At 39.4% G+C, this 12764-nt stretch overlaps 1 protein-coding gene, 1 long non-coding RNA gene and 1 pseudogene across 2 annotated transcripts; all 3 read left to right on the plus strand.

The window, feature by feature from the left end:
* The first annotated feature begins 1471 nt into the window (after positions 1–1471).
* Positions 1472–2575, plus strand: LOC149048800 (uncharacterized). Its single transcript, XR_016185070.1, has 2 exons — positions 1472–1919; positions 2214–2575. It is a non-coding gene; the product is annotated as an uncharacterized LOC149048800 (long non-coding RNA).
* A 6095-nt stretch (positions 2576–8670) lies between these two features.
* LOC149048801 (uncharacterized) lies at positions 8671–10154 on the plus strand (annotated as a pseudogene).
* A 381-nt stretch (positions 10155–10535) lies between these two features.
* On the plus strand, positions 10536–12606 carry LOC113672610 (UDP-glucuronosyltransferase 2B33-like). Its single transcript, XM_027188918.2, has one exon. The coding sequence runs from the start codon at positions 10606–10608 to the stop codon at positions 12151–12153; it is 1548 nt and encodes a 515-aa protein (XP_027044719.2). The 5' UTR covers positions 10536–10605; the 3' UTR covers positions 12154–12606.
* Positions 12607–12764: the final 158 nt, after the last annotated feature.

Consider the following 12764-nt stretch of genomic DNA (forward strand, 5'->3'; position numbering starts at 1 on the left):
TCATCAACAATGCGCTAAACCTTTCTGTGTTACTACTGCGGGTTAGAAAAACGTTTGTTCTTTAGTTACTCCGGGGCTGACAGAAAATTTTTAAGATTCTATTTCATCATAGTCTTAGTTTCTAGCAGGGGATAACTTTTCACCAAATTTCCAACCATAGGTCATACACTGTTGGTCAGAAATCACTGAGACTTAAAGAGACTTCAGCTTCGTAACACGGAAATGCTTACGTATAAGAGCTTAAGTGAGTACTTCATGATTTAGTGATTCCTTGATTCTTTTGAATATTCTCTCAGACACGGAACGCTCTTATTAACTCCATGCTTTGAACTTCCTATGTAAGGAAACTTCTGCTACCGGAAGGAATGGCGGTTGGTGAAATTGATTATTGTAAGCTTATGGTAAACGCTTCCATAAGCCTCCAGGGGCTTATTAAAATTCAACGGCTTCCAGACGGGGAGATTATAGGAGAGGAGAGACTTGTCAGAGAGGAGATGTTTATTAAAAAAATATATTGAGATCCCTATCGTTAATCATTTCTTTTTTTTTTTAATGTCTCGTCTAAGTATAACAAATACTCAACATGTTTGACGTATGGACATATTGGGAAATTATAAGTAACCTTGGCCATCTGTATAAAAATAACAAGGTCATACTCACTTTCACAGCTCTTTTCAAACAAGGCTCTTTCAGGTGTTTGCTTTTGAAGAATGAAATAGTGACTTTTACATGTTACTATGCTTAAAGTTGCAATTTGGATGAAGCAGTGGTTAGATTTTACCGCTTAAACTTCGCGCGCGCAAAAGTAGACTTGTTTTCCTCGCATATTAGATCAGATCCTTATTGTTCCAGCTGAGGTACCTTTTGTAAACACTTATGACACCATCCTCATTTGAATATCAATACTTATAGAAAATAAAAATACGTTTCCGGCAATTTACCTGTTGCGTAGAGCTAAAATGAAAGCAGATTTACTTGTTCCCTTCTGATCCTCCATCAATTTAAGTCGTAAAAAGGATGAAAAAGGGTCTGTAGATCGACAAGGGATTTACAAACGCGGGGAGCGAGATCCTGAAAGACAGATTATCTCTGAGAACCGCTTTCAAATGATATCACAGTTACAAAGCGTGAACTGAAAACCGCAAAGCGTGGGTGAATTTCTCGACTATTAGGGAGCGCGCGTTTGCGTTTCGTGGAGGTCTTCGTCGACAATGAGCTAAACCTTTCTGTGTTACTACTGCGGGGTAGAAAAATGTTTTTCCTTCAGTTACCTTGAAGCTGACAGCAAAATTTTTTAAGATCTTCTTTTATCATAATCTTAGTTTAGCAGGGAAAAACTTTTCACCAAATTTCCAACCGCAAATGAGTGGGCCATACAATTTTTTGATCTTGAATAGCCGCTAAACCATTGAATTTGAAAAGCCAACATTTTCCTTACACATTCGTCTTCACGCTCATAGGCGCGCGGGGCTCGTATACTGGAACCATTCCATTAAAGCCTATGTGATGAACACTTTTTTCAGGGGATTTTTTTTTTAATTCACTCGACTGAGTGTCAAGCCGCGCCGAGCGCGAGCCAGGCTCGATTGAATGGAATTTGAACGACACTTTAAAATCGAAAAGCAAATCTTGTTCGACGTGCAAAAGAAGAACACAAGGACTAGAAGTAGTTCATGAAATATTTTCAAACAATTAGTGTGGAATTTGCGGTACTTCAACTTTTTTATACCACCAACCTATTTATGTTTGTGATCATACACTCAGGACAGTAACGCGTTTATTTAGCTAGATTGAGTGTTCTGTTCTAAACTTATTTAATCGGCTGATATTGATAGTTTCAATTCATTCAAACTGTATCAACAGTCGGGGACACAGGACAACACCGGACGGCTAATTACCGTGAGCAGATTATCATGCAGGTATTTTGTTCTTAGCTTGGAATTCTCAGGCTCTTGGAGATGTATTTTGATGATAATTTTGGCATATGTTTTTTTCTCCAGAGCATTGTTTTTATAGTTCATTGCTTTACAAGGGAGAATCTTCAGGAAAATTCTGCTTTGTTGTGTTTTAGCCGCATAGGTCATGTTGGTCAGAAGTCATTGAGAGAAACTTAAAGAGACTTGAGCTTCGTAACAGAAATGTTTGCGTAAGAGATTTAGTGAGTACTTCTTCTTGTTTAAATGGTTCCTTGATTCTTTTGAATATTCTCTCAGGCACGGAATTGTCTTATCTCACTTCATGTTTTGAACCTCCTATGCGAGGAAACTTCTGCTGCTGGGATTAATAGCTGTTGGTGAAATTGATTAATGTAAGCTTATGATAAACGCTTCCATAAGCCTCCGGGTACTTATTAAAATTCAACGACTTCCAGACGGGGAGTTATAGGAGAGGAGGGGCTTGTCAAAGAGGAGATGTTTGTTAAAAAATATTGAGAGCTCTATTGTGAGTTATTTAATTTTTTCCATTGTTTCGTCTAGGTATAACAAATACTCTAAATGTTTAACGTAACGGGACATATTGGGAAATTGTGAGTAACCTTGGCCAACCGTATAAAAATACCATTGTCATAGTCGTATTTTTTTGCCTGAGGTTTTATGTATGAGTTTATGCTTAGGAGGACGGATGATAGGGAAGGTTTGATCGGAGAGAACGTTTATCTAAGAGCAGGAGGGGCTAAATAGAGGGTCAGTGCCTTAGTGCGGTAATTATTTGTGGTCGACTTTGGAGCTAATCAAGGAAACTGTAATAAACCACAAAGCATACGTGGATATTGCGACGAATACCACAGGAATCAGATTTAATTTGCGAGAAAGTAAACAGGTGACTCGCGAGCAAAGTGGGAAGATGTCGCTTCCTGTGCATCTTTCGTTCATAATCTTGTGCGGCGACGAATTATTAGCAGCATTAATAATCCTATTTAGCTGATTACTACTGGGATTTGGTGCCTCTGTATAAAGCTAGGAAAGGGCGATTGTTCGCAGTCTAAGATTTCCGGATCACAAAATGCGGGCAGGACGCGCGCGCCACGCTTTGAGAACCGTAACCGTAACCGTATGGCGCGTGGTTTTCATAACCTTAAGTTCAATCTAATCGTTTTGCGATTGAAAACCTGGGTATACCGTAATTATCTTCGCGTTTTGTTGCTTTTCATTCTTCAGTTCAAATTGAATCATTCAGATCCACGTCGTTTGTTTCGATATTCATGTACATTATCCTGAAGAAACGACAACCCAGAGAACTGCATTACAACGAGGGGGGCGGGAATGGGAATCTTGGCAATCAGACCCTGAGAGTATTATGGCTTACCTTGGTTCATGGAATAAACTTCATGCACACTGCTGTTCTGCTCTAACTATGTCAAGTTAGTCTTCTTGTATGGAGCAGAAACCTGGAGGACCACTAAAACAACTGTCAATAAAGTTCAGATATTCATCAACAGCTGCCTAAGGAGGTTTCTACGGATCCGCTGGCCAGACATCCTCAGCAATACAGACCTCTGGAGGGAGACCAATCAAATACCAGTAGAAGACGAAATCAGAAGACGAAGATGGAATGGGATGGAGCACACCCTCAAATCAACATTAAGTGTCACAAAACAGGCCCTCTGCTGGAATCCCCAGGGTAAGAGAAAGAGAGGGCGACCAAGGAACACCTATCGTCATGACTTCGAGGTTGACATCAGAAACTCCGGCCAGTCATGGAGCCAACTAGAAAGGATGGCTCAGAACAGATATCTCTGGCGGACTGTCGTTGACAGCCTATGCCCTAGGAGCTTAGAATAGGGCTTAGATAGGCTTAGATGGGCTTAGATAGGTAAACACCGGGAAAAAAAAATTCTTTATATTAAAGGATAACTTATAACCAATGTCCAAAATGTTACGTCTAATGGACCAGTGATTATATATCGTCAAGGTTGGGAGTCGGGGAGGCAGGGGGGGGGGGGGAGGGTGGAGAATTTTGGGGGAATTTATGGTTTTCTGTTGGAACGGAGAGGGAATCAGCCATTGCCAATAGAGTATGATAGGGGACTATAATCCCTCCACAAATGTCAATAAGGGGGGGGGGGAGGGGAGGGGAGGATCATATGAATGTTAGAGCCTTCCGGGGGGTATCAGGTAAATTTTATCTTGACAAACGAAATCCTCCGACCCCACCCACCCCACCCGCGATAAATAAAGATTGGTCCCTTACTACGACAGGTGCTAAACTAGTGCAAATTAAATTTGGAATTTTTTTTACCATACAAAGATCGTTCATCACAAAATTAGTTTTCAGAATGGCTCCGCTTCAAAAGTAAAGCAACGAAAAAGATATTAAAAACTGAGTTACTTAAAGGATCTAAAACTATACAAGTAACGAAGACGGGATGTTATAATGTTTAGTTTTGAAAATTAATCTAAACTTCGCATCATTATATCCCTTTTATGTTACTCTGAGCTAAAAAATGAAATTGATAAAGATCAGGTCGTGAGTGTATTAGTTTACGATAATTTTGGGTAAACTACGGAAGCCGAGAAGGGACAATCCAAAAAATATTTTCTCACAATGCAAATTCTTTTCCACATTTGTGGCAGAACATATCAATACACTTGGTACAGTTTAGACCGTTCGCGTAGTCACTCCAAGTTGACTTAGTGCAACCTAGTGCGACACAATGTTCTGTAGCGTAAAGAAGTGCTGACTACTGGCGCAAGTGTCACGTGACAAAATATTTTTCTCGATTTGCGAAAATTTTCTGGATTTTGGAAAGATTCTTGGATTGTCAACTATTTTCGATTTTCATGAAAGTTATTTGTGGATCTATGAATTAAACCAGGATTTGAAATTGTTTTCTCGATTTGAGAAACTTTTCAAAAGCGATTTGTTTTAAAGATATCGATTCTAAACATCTTTTCTGATTTGCAAAATATTTTTGGATTGTCCCTTTTTTGGCTTCCGTAGTAAACCTAACATCTGCAAAATTTAGATGATTGAAAGAAATTTTCATCATAACGTGGAAACCATTTTCTGATATACTGGCCCTTAGTTCAGCTTATCTTCAGTAAAGAACCCTACAATCGAAATTCCGATCTAAAAAGCATTTTTCTCCGAGCTTATGATGAAACTCAAAGACTCAACCCTAAACTAAAATTAGAAAAATGAACAAAAATCTCATCAATAACGAGTTAAAATGAAAACTCGATCGCATAGTGCCTGTAAAAGCGCTGAGACACTTTAAGGAAAAAACTAAAAAAAAAAAAAAAATGATTACTTTGGTCCATTTGAGTGCCTTTACAGTCCAATCCTGGTTTGGACCGTGAAAGTTTTGTCGCCATCCATGAAGAGTATCGTCATGTTCAAGTCTTTTTCCAACTTTCACAACCAACAAGGAAGTAGAAATTTGATGAAAATTAAACTTCCTCCATTCAAAAATTGGGAAGAGAAGAATCTTAAATTGTGAAGAATAGTTTCAACACAGTTTATGTAACGTTTCTAAGTCGAGGCAAGTCCCATAGGATTTTAAAACAATAACAAACAAGTGTAAAATGGATGCTTGAGTGTCATAATTAATAATTAACAGTAACAAAGTGACACTTACATGATCATCAGCCAAAGTCTAAACTTGAAAGGCGTTGTGGTAGGTCCAGTGTGACGTAATCACCGATGAGTACAAATGGTGCCCAGTTCCGTACTTTCTCGAGCCATTCAATTTCTCTCATGAAATTCGTGGCCTGCCGAAGAGCTTCGCTGGCCCTCTTTCCTGCCGCAAGTTCTTTGTGGAAGTACTTCATGGTAATCGTAGCCTCGTCACTAAGCGCCCACAGAGCCACCAAAACAGAGCGAGCTCTGGCACCTAGAAACGATCGCGCCATACCAATTACTCCTTTAGCTGCCTTGATCTCTCCACGAGCACTGTGACAGTAACCCAGTACAACCAGCCTTACCCGCTGGTGAGCACTTGACACATCTTTCTTGGTGAGAATATTATCTTTTACGGCAGGGGTCTGTGATGTACGAGTAGTTCATGGTGCCAAGAGAATTTCTCCTGTCTCTACTCGGCCATGATGGGCTGCGATGCGCACACAAACCATCAACTTCAGAGTGGTCAAGCAGGGATTGACACGAATTCTGAAAGATTCGCACAGATAATTTAAATTGGAGTCCATCACTGCAGTAAAAGGGACCATGCACAATGAATGTTCGGGAACAAAGATAAGTTCACAGCCATTAATCAGGTCGGCATATCATAGGACCAATGATAATGTCATACACCTTCTGCAATGACTCTGTCTGGAAAAACTCAGGAGGTTTATCACCCGTCCGTTCATTAGCCAGTTCGTCATCGCTGGGCTCATCATCAAGTAAACGATTCTCGCATTTGGCTCGCAATGTTCCGCATAACTCGTTGTTTAACTTTTCAATGAAGTTTGCGGTCAAGCAATAACCTGAACCGTGATCGCCGATATTTATTTTTCTGAATTGGAAATCGTTACCGATACGAACGATCCATAAAAACATTTGTTCATCACTCATTACTAAGAAAGCTAAATTCGATTGAACACATACAATTCGCAGACAGGCTTCTCAGGCAGGTTTGATATATAGCATGGTTCTCCAGAGACATACTCGTTATTGACCAAATCATGAAGTGCTTGAGCCCGTGCTTGGTCAACAACGAGCAGAGTTGCGGCAACTTGACTTAATCGTAGATGCAGTCGCCATAACTTTTCGTATCAGATGCACATCTGTGGGAACCACGGTAGGCAATATTTTACTCTTCTTTTAACTGCTGACCAGCTCTGAGCTCATCGTAAATCGTGACGCTCGGAACGGTAGTAGTCAAGGGAATTGAGAAGAGACCCCTGCTTTTCAGAGACAACACTTAGGTTAAAAAGTGACACGGCCTCCAAATCCTTGCCTTCCACTTTCCTGGAAACTGCTAAAGCACGCTTATGGTATTAGATAGCTCTTTGAAAATCTCTTCTCCAATTGTACACACACCCGAGACTGGCAGAAATGTCTTCCCCATCACGCTTGTTTCCAACTTCATTGATAGCTTGATAACTTCTGTCACAAGATGGGCATTTTTTTCAAGTTTGAAGAAGTAGAAATACGTACAGAGTGAAACATTAAAAAATCCATGTTACCAAAGTGGTATCTTGTTGATTATCTTAAAAACACCTTTTGATATCGGACTCTTATCTCAGAAATTCGGTCAGAAGTCCGTCTCGCTTCCTTGATACCAACTTCACACGAAAAGTTTTCTTGCCGCTTTTAAACTGCAACAACCAAAGTGTCACGGCTCAGCCACATTATAAGATTCGAAGAAGTGCAAAGACACTTTATACTGTTTCTCTCGGTTATAGATAGATTTTGAGGAGTTTTTTTGCACATTTCTGTTTTTGTATTTTTTTTAGTTCATCTCTTCAGTGTCGCAAGTAGTTTTAATTTTTCGTGTAAATCGATCCATGATTACTTCACCGAGGAAATCGAAACAACTTGCATAACAAGCGAACCTGTCAATTTTGAAAGCTACACCAGGAAAGAAAATCGTGAATTTTTTCGTAGTTTTGACTTCATACATTTACCTCAGTTTATACAATTTCACACTGGAATCACAGGTTACAAATTTTTAAGTTCCTGTCGATAACTGCGAAGCTGGAAACAAAATCATGAATCATGAATCATAGTGGTTTAATTAAGAGGATGAATGATTGGTATAAACCTGAGAATCAGAGAGATGTAGTTAAAAAATGAAACAAGAATATCGAAAAAAAAATTGTCATGATTCAGGTATAAAATTCAAAACAGCAGGAATCGTGTATCTCGATTATTGCACTCCTGTGATAACACTCCCCTCCTTGTAAATAAAGAGTAAAGAAAAGTAGCTTTTCATTACCAGTCTATCACTGCTCAACTATTACGGGTCAATCATTGCCTTAAGTATTTCCAGTCTCCTCTTTCCAATCTTAAAGTACTCCCTTGCCATCAACAGCGTTCAAGAGATCATTTGGAAGTGATTGCGGTGTTGGACTGCCTTTATGTTTACAGTGTTACATTTCCTCACTCAAATACTGGATTTAGTCCAATACAAGCTATTAACATAGGAAGTGGGGCGTTTTTATTCAATCTGGATTTCAAGAGAGTAGTGCAAAGATCCAAATGTTTTATCGATTCAAACATCTTTTTTGCCATCTTCGATGGTTAATTAATCAACAGCCAATCAGAGTTTAAGCCAAATAATTCATGGTATGAACCCTTGGATTGGTCGCTGCTAATCATCTATCTTAGAAACAGGGCTGATGAGCCGGAATTAAGAATTGTTCAGTTTCTTTCTTACGTCTAAAATCCTCGTAATTATTCGCGAGTGAGCTACGGAATGTCTCTCTAAAAATTCACAGCTATTTCTTGATCTTTCGAGCTGCTTCTCCCTGCTTTTCCCAACTTTTTCCGCGAAAGCAGGGCAAAGTCGTGTTGAAGCTGGACTGGAGCAATTTTGCGCCACGGGGGAAGTGTGTATTTTCATAATTTAATTTTCTTTTCTTTGTGCCGAAAAAAGAGATTCCATTCTGGTGCGTGTCTGTGATCACAGATGACGTAATGTTTTCTTCCACGTCCTCCCTTCTGTTATCTGGGTTCCCTGTTTGTTTGATTTTCTCATATTACAAGGCTGGTATAAAAAGCCACAGCTATGCTTGAGTTTAATGTACATTTCGAGAATTAAGCTTTAGACCAGACAGTGATCTTTTAATAACTGTCGTGCAAAACTTCTGTCAACTCGAAGAAAACTGCAAAATATTACCTTGGTAAAACAATTAGGAGGCATTGTCAGACGGAGAAGAACTAAGAACGACTCAAGATGGAGAACGCAGTGCACTGGAAATTCTCATATCGTGACAGGACTTGTGGCGAATGCGGCGATTTCAGTCTTTTGTTTCTGGAAGATAATTTGAAACGTTTATGGTATGAGAACTCTTGGAAAGGGTTATGCTGGTGCAAGGAAATTCTGCACAATTATGAACATGCCTCCACCTCCAACTGAGAAAGCTTTCCTCAGCAACTCGCGCGTAAACGGCCGTCACATGAAAGCGATTGCAAAGGAAATAATGAAAAAGGCGGGAGAAGAAGTTTTATCTCTCAAGAAGGATATAAATTCTTCTGAAGGTCTACCTGTGAACTGTGGTGTTTCTTGTGACGGAACATGGCAAAAGAGAGGCTACTCGTCACGCAATGGTTGTGTGAATGTCATATCCATGGACACAGGAAAGGTTCTTGATGTGGAGGCCCTAAGCCAAGGATGCAAACAGTGTGAGCGGCATGAACAAATGGACAAGAATTCTCTTGAATATCAGATGTGGAGAGCTGATCACACCACTTGCAAGTCAAATTTCCAAGGATCAGCACCTGCTATGGAACCAGAGGGTGCAGAGCGCATATTTCAAAGGTCTGTTGAGCTGCACAATCTCAGGTACACTGAATTTTATGGGGATGGGGACAACAAGAGTTTTTCCAGGATAAAGAATATTTATCAAGATGCTGGAATTTTAGTGGAAAAGAAAGAATGCATCGGTCATGTGCAGAAGAGGGTTTGAACTGCACTTCGCAAATTAAAGCGTGACAATCCAAGCCTTGGAGGCAGAGGGAAACTCACAGATAGTCTAATTGATAAACTGCAGAACTATTATGGCATTGCCATAAGTTCCAATGTTGGAAATTTGGCTGGAATGAAGAAAGCTATCCATGCTAGCCTCATGCATTGTGTCTTAAGTGAGGCACGCCCACTTCATGACCACTGCCCAACAGGTAGTGCAAGTTGGTGCAAGTATCAAAAGGACAAAGCCAACCATACGAATCTCTTTAAGCATGGACCTGGCCTTCCTTTACCTGTTATTGCCAAGCTAAAGCCTGAACATATTCGACTTAGTGAGAAAAACTTATTGCAGAAGTGCTTACATGGCAAGACACAAAATCAAAATGAGTCTTTGAATGGGATGGTATGGCAGAGGATTCCAAAAGAAATTTATGTTGGAAGGGAGACATTAGAATTAGGACTTTATGATGCTGTTTCTTATTTTAATATTGGTTCAATTAGTATTATTAAGCTTTTCCAAGCCCTTGGTATTCCTTCTGGCAAATATACCGAGGAGGGTTGCAGACTCCAAGACCAGCAATAATAAAATATCAAGTCAAAAACTGCAAAAATACAGTTGTCTCCATGTGTCATTTTAAGTGATATAGATAACTTCTTGTAAAAAAACATATGAAAAAATGTTGATTTTTTTAGGGTTGTACCACCTTAATTAAGTCTAACTCAGTCTCCTGAGCAACCGCCCACTACCCTGTTGCGTGACTAGTGAGCCGAATAACTGGTGCTAGACTAAAAACTCTTCGCGAGTGGGGTTTTGAAGGAAGTAATGATTAGACGAGATCAAGAATACGAGAGCCATACAAACCTTTTAAAGGGAAAAGGTCTTTTCCTTTTGAACGTTTCTACTCTCGCTTTAGGTACCTATTTAAGGCTATCAAACCGTCGTCACGCAAGAATTATTCTTTTTATCGCGTGATGCAAAATTTGGCGCGTGTCAAGTTGTGGGTCACCTGACTTGCATAATATAATTTCAAAACATGGTTGTTACAGTACTAACCTTGCTATGTTGTCTGGTTACTCTAAACCATGCTTCTAATAGTCATATCGTTGGAATACCAAGCATTGGAACAAGTCATGGACTTGTTTACGTCAAAATCGGACGAGAGCTGACTAGGAGAGGTTACAGATACAGTCTTCTTGTACCAGCCTGGCAAGTGAATGAAATTGGACCTAATTTGGCTGGCATTGCAGTGAAATCTTACGACACTCATACAAATGGGAATGATTTGGAAAAAGTGATAATAAAAGAAGCCGAAGGCAAGCTAAATATCACCGAGAGAAATGATTTTTGGAAGTCTACGTGTGAGGATTTGCTGAATGACAGAGCTCTCTTGAAAAGCTTGGGACGGGTAGAATTGATTGTTTGCGATATCACAAGTATATGTTGTGCTATAGTGGCAGACTTGCTGAAAGTGAATCGCGTTGACTTGGCTCCCATCGGATTTGTAGATCCCTATGTGAGTTTTATTCACAATTTCCCTTCTCCCGTGGCCTATGTTCCGCACGGAACTGTCAAACTTCCAAAGAGAATGTCATTTTTGGAAAGGTTACAAAACCTGTTGTTGTACATCTTAGGGTATGTTATGCACGAGTTTGTTTTTATGCCACCCTTTGAAGATTTGTGGAGGACTCATGTCAAAGACAGTAAGTTTTCTAGTCTCAGTGAAGTATTCAGAGCCACAGGATTGTTAATAATTCCAAACGACTTTGCTTTGGATTTTCCAAGGCCTTTTGGAGCCCATGTGAAAGTGGTTGGGCCCATACTCCCGGAAAAGCCTAAACCACTTCCGTCAGACAAAGAAAGTTTCATCTCTGATGGAGACTTGACAGAATTAGTAGTTGTTTCATTTGGGACTGTCATTTCAAATTTCAAACCGGAGTTTGTTGATAGCATTGCAAAAGGGCTCATGCAGGTCCCTTCTAAAGTTATATGGAAGTATAAAGGTGAATTGAGCTTACTGCCTCAAAACCTGAGCAAAAATATCAAAGTTGTACCATGGATGGAACAAAATGATCTTCTTGGACATGCAGCTACAAAGGTCTTTTTCACTCATGGGGGCTTGAACAGTATACTTGAGGGCACTTATCATGGGATACCTATGGTTGTTTTACCTCTCTTTGGTGACCAACCTGCTAATGCTATGAAAGTGAAGGAGGCTGGTATTGGTGTGATACTGGACTTGCAAAGTTTAACACCAAATGCAGTAACAAATGCAATACTTGAAGTTCTCAGAAATTCCAGTTATAAAGAAAAAGCTGAAAGAGTTTCTAGATTGATTCGTCACAGGAGAGTCACACCAACTGAAGAGGCCTGTGACTGGATTGAATATGGGCTTCATAACAATGCAGGACTGCATTTAAGGAGTGAAGCTGACAACTTGTACTTTTTTCAAGTTTATCTCTTAGATGTGTTGCTTCTTATAGTAGTGATTCTTGTCTGTGTTATGGTTTTGTTCTACTTTTGTCTGAAGTATTGCTTACAACACATCATACAAAAGTGTTCTAAAAAATCAAAGGCAGAGTAAACTAAAAAAAAATCACTTACATCTTACAATTTACTTATCAGTTTTGAAAAACAGAGAAAATAGGCAAAACCCTTTTTTTCTCATATGCATTTAGTTAAGTGTACTCTCTAAATCAAAAGTGCATAATTTACAAACCTTCTCTATCTCAAAAGAAACTATTTTAAGCACCAAAACAAATAAATGGCCAAATGATTGTGGTACAAAAGGTAACAGTTTAATGACTTTATAAGTCTTTAATTGTAGCAATAGGTAAATTTTTCTCAAGTAATGGAATAGTGAGTCAAATTATCTTATTTCCTTAAGAAGGAAGGAAGACCCTTCCATTAGCCATAAAGCTATGTGCTGAGCCCTACCATTGGGTGCTAAAGAGTTCAATTATTAATTAAATTATTTACTTGTAGCATTTGATGGGCTTATTGAGATAAATAAAAACTACTTTCCCTGATAAAAACTAAAGGATAATCAGAGATTTGTGCATCTTCTCCATCATGGGCTAACTCCCCTTTCCAGAAACAACTCTGTTTGCCCCAACCTCTGGGAATGTGAATGAGGAGGAATAAGGCTACATTTAGCCTTTGTGAGCCTTTGTTTCTGTAGTGGAAGTATGGGCT

The sequence above is a fragment of the Pocillopora damicornis genome, chromosome 3, assembly GCF_964200805.1.
Source record: "Pocillopora damicornis chromosome 3, jaPocDami1.2, whole genome shotgun sequence".
Taxonomy (NCBI): Eukaryota; Metazoa; Cnidaria; class Anthozoa; order Scleractinia; family Pocilloporidae; genus Pocillopora; species Pocillopora damicornis.